The sequence below is a fragment of the Sinocyclocheilus anshuiensis genome, unplaced genomic scaffold, assembly GCF_001515605.1.
Source record: "Sinocyclocheilus anshuiensis isolate Anshui unplaced genomic scaffold, SAMN03320099.WGS_v1.1 scaffold2199, whole genome shotgun sequence".
In the NCBI taxonomy this organism is placed as follows: Eukaryota; Metazoa; Chordata; class Actinopteri; order Cypriniformes; family Cyprinidae; genus Sinocyclocheilus; species Sinocyclocheilus anshuiensis.
Genome location: NW_015540980.1, coordinates 57,134 through 60,639, shown reverse-complemented (window position 1 = coordinate 60,639; position 3,506 = coordinate 57,134). Strand labels below are relative to the sequence as shown.

The window sequence follows — 3,506 nt, the reverse complement described above, 5'->3', positions numbered from 1 at the left end:
TATTATCAGCATAACAATTCGAGTAAATGTGTAAACGGTATGGCATGAATTTGCCATCCTTCTAGAACAATGTGCATTTATGTTAAAATTGTAACATAAATTATCAAGTTTAGTTATTTTTATTTCTTTATGGCAAAACGCTAAAACCGGCACTGTTTTGGAGAGAAATGGGCTCTCATTTTAACCCATATCACGGTGTGTGATCACTGTGATGCTGAACTATGAGTTTCTAATGGTGTTTGTATTTGCACTGTTCTAAACATTAATATTTTATGTGCAACAACAGCATAATGCTGTCTCAGTGGCCTTACACATGATTTTAAATCTAGTTTTTCGAACTTTATGATTTAAATGGGGATGATTGTACTGAGAATAACTTTCATCTTTTCTTCAACTGAATACTGTTTCCGTGCTGTTTTGATGTATTTTAAAGAGTTGGCAGTCAAAATTAAAACTGCTGGATGAAATATATTCTTCATTCTTTATGACAAACAAGATAATGTGAATTACAGAATGTACAACGTTTTAAAAATGTATAAATTGCGGTGTACAGCATTTATTATGAGGGGGTAGAATCCACAGCTCAGTACTCACTACTCAATACTCATTAATACTTTTAAATAGGCTACTCTTTTACTCTTACTCAAGTAGGTTTTTGGACTAGTACTTTTACTCTACTCACACTACATTTTTTGGAAGGTAATGGTACTTTTACTTGAGTATATTTTTTCAGTACTCTTTCCACCACTGATAATAACACTGCGGATCACATGACATGCTCTCTTAATTATCAAAATTCACTGTCTAATGTGGCTTGGTTCCGTTTTGTAAAAATTGGATTTCACATGTTTCTTACAGTTCAACTAATGCCCATCACAAATATCTACAGATCAGAACTGTATGTTCTTGTATGTAATATGTACAACTATACAGCAAACTACATTTTGATGTGTTGAAGATGGCAGTCATTTGTCCGCTTTCTTCAGTAAAACAGATGCGTGTCTCTGTGTAAGAATTTTGGTTTCCTTCACTGACCTGTTTGAGTTGAGGAGCCGTGCTGACTGCGAACAAACAGAGAAACAGTCAGAACGTCACCAATCGCATTCATCATTCATGAATCAGAACGACAGAAAGCAGAGATGAAATACTAGCGGATCCAGACGGCGGCGGTGCTCCGGCTTTCTGCCACTCGGTGGCCTCCACCGCCATCCTGCGCACGAAAGCCTCGTCCACACACATGAGGATGTTCTCCGGTTTGATGTCCGTGTGGATGATCTTACACTTACTGTGAAGGTAATCGAGGCCCTGCAGAACCTGCAGCCAAACCACAGACACAAGCGTTCCTCAAGTGAATCTAGTCCATACTGAACCACCGCTTCTTCAAGGAAATAAAATGATGATTTCACACTGAAAATACCAAACGTATTCTGTGGTTAATCTGTGGTACCATAATCAACTAACCGGAGTTACTGTCTGACTGTCACTGTGTCCCAATTCAGAGGCTGCATTTGAGAACCGAAGTCTGCTTCAAATATGGCCTCGTATTGCATCCTTCCTTTTCAGAACAGATGGATGTTTCGCAATCCAGATGATCCCAAGAATCATTGCAAGCCGATGATGGCAGGACTTTTTTTTTTTTTAGATAAAATGCTGGATTACACTTTTAAATACAAGTATTGTGTTTCAACTTATTCAGATATCTAACGTTACTAAAAAAAAAACTTAAATGTTGACATAACTTACTTATGCGATTTTACAGATAGTACTTTATGTAAAAAAAGTGATTCATCACTTTTTTCTCCAGAGCTGCTTTATTGATTAATTCAACTCATTCGATAATTGATGGGCTTTACAGAGTTATTGAATTGAACTGAATCAACAATGAACTGATTTCAACTGACTGGTTCAACTTCAAAGGTTTACTATTGTCTTTTTAGAGCTGCAGAACTGTTTGCATCACTGAATCACTCATTTCTTGTTTATCACTGTAAAGCTGCTTTGAAACAACCTGGACTGTATAAAGTGCAACAGAAATAAAGGTGACTTAACTTGACTAATTAAATGGACCATGGTGAACATATTCAGACAGGCTGTTGTTTTCAGACAGTTGAATATCACTTTTAAAACAGTCCAGTACAAACGTTCCTGCCGCTCATCAACCGCAGCTGTCACAGTTGCTGGCGACAAGAGCAATCCTCTGTAGGCTAGACCGTCCCATTCAAGGATGCTCAGATCGACCTCTGTGACCTTCGCAGGATGCAGCCTCTGAAGTGGGACGCGGCTAACAGGACATTCTGTCAGTCATTTGTGTTCCGTTTCTTGTAGCTCCGCCCACGGTTAATCTCATTGGCTCAAAGCATCTCCAGGCAGCTGAATATGAAACATTGAATACATGCTGACGCTGTTGTTTCATGAAGTGCTTCACTTCCACTGGATGCTGGAGACCTGTGTTTATGTGCATGGCTCAGTTAGGATTCGGGAAGTGTGTGTGATTACCTGTCTAATGATGCTCTTGACGCAGGGTAACGGCAAACCCTGATAATTTGACTTGATGATCCACTTGAGCAAATGATGACCAAGAACTTCAAACACCATGCACACGTCTGAGAACCAGAGTTAAAGAAAACCACTGACTCACACACACACACACACACACACACACACACTCACACACACACTCACTCACTCACTCACTCGCTCACTCACTCTCTCACTCACTCACTCACTCACAGACACACACACTCATACACACACTCACACAGACACACACACACAGACACACACACACACTCACACTCACACAGACACAGACACAGACACAGACACACACTCACACACACACATACACACACACACACTCACATGCAGGCTGTGAGGATACGAATCCCGTTCACCCCTGAGATCTTGAAGTCGTCTATGAGTTGAACAACCATGTCCTTATTAGGATCATCAGGATCAGTCTCACGCACCTGAGAGACAGCGAGAGAGAGAGAGAGACAGGTGTGTGTACAACTGCGTCTGAAATCTGAGAATTGCTGCGTGAATCGCTATTTTGCTCAACATGTATAATCCTGATTATATTTGACATTTGAGGACTTTTCCATTTAGTCAGAATTATTGCACTTCCACGTAAGCACAGATCAAGACCACATCTACTCATATGCATGGTTTAATTTACCTCATCCAATTTCCTGATTTATTACTTTTTATTTATTATCATTACGATTTAGCTCATCATATAAATAAACAGTCTCTACATTATGAAGTCTGGTAAAAGCTTGTCTCAAAAGCTAAACCTGTGAAATTCCTAATATTAACTTCAATTTCCAAATTATGTTAATGTTTTCCTAAAGACAAAAAAACAACAAAAATGACTTCATTTGTGACACAGAGGCCATGTATGTGCATCTATTCTGCAACCGCAAAAGCAAACATGGTTGCCAGATTGGGTCACAGACACACACACACTCATACACACACACACACACACACACTCACACTCACAC

The 3,506-nt window shown here is 39.5% G+C and overlaps 1 protein-coding gene across 1 annotated transcript in view; it reads right to left on the bottom strand.

Moving 5' to 3' along the window:
• LOC107690103 (SRSF protein kinase 3-like) overlaps window positions 1-3,506 on the bottom strand; it is a gene marked incomplete at its 5' end in the record, with an annotated part of 16,892 nt that overhangs the window by 11,436 nt on the left and 1,950 nt on the right. The window contains 4 exons of the mRNA XM_016488337.1: window positions 1,036-1,061; window positions 1,149-1,314; window positions 2,497-2,603; window positions 2,882-2,969. Of these exons, the coding sequence (XP_016343823.1) occupies window positions 1,036-1,061; window positions 1,149-1,314; window positions 2,497-2,603; window positions 2,882-2,969 (387 nt within the window). The remainder of the gene's footprint in view (window positions 1-1,035; window positions 1,062-1,148; window positions 1,315-2,496; window positions 2,604-2,881; window positions 2,970-3,506) is intronic.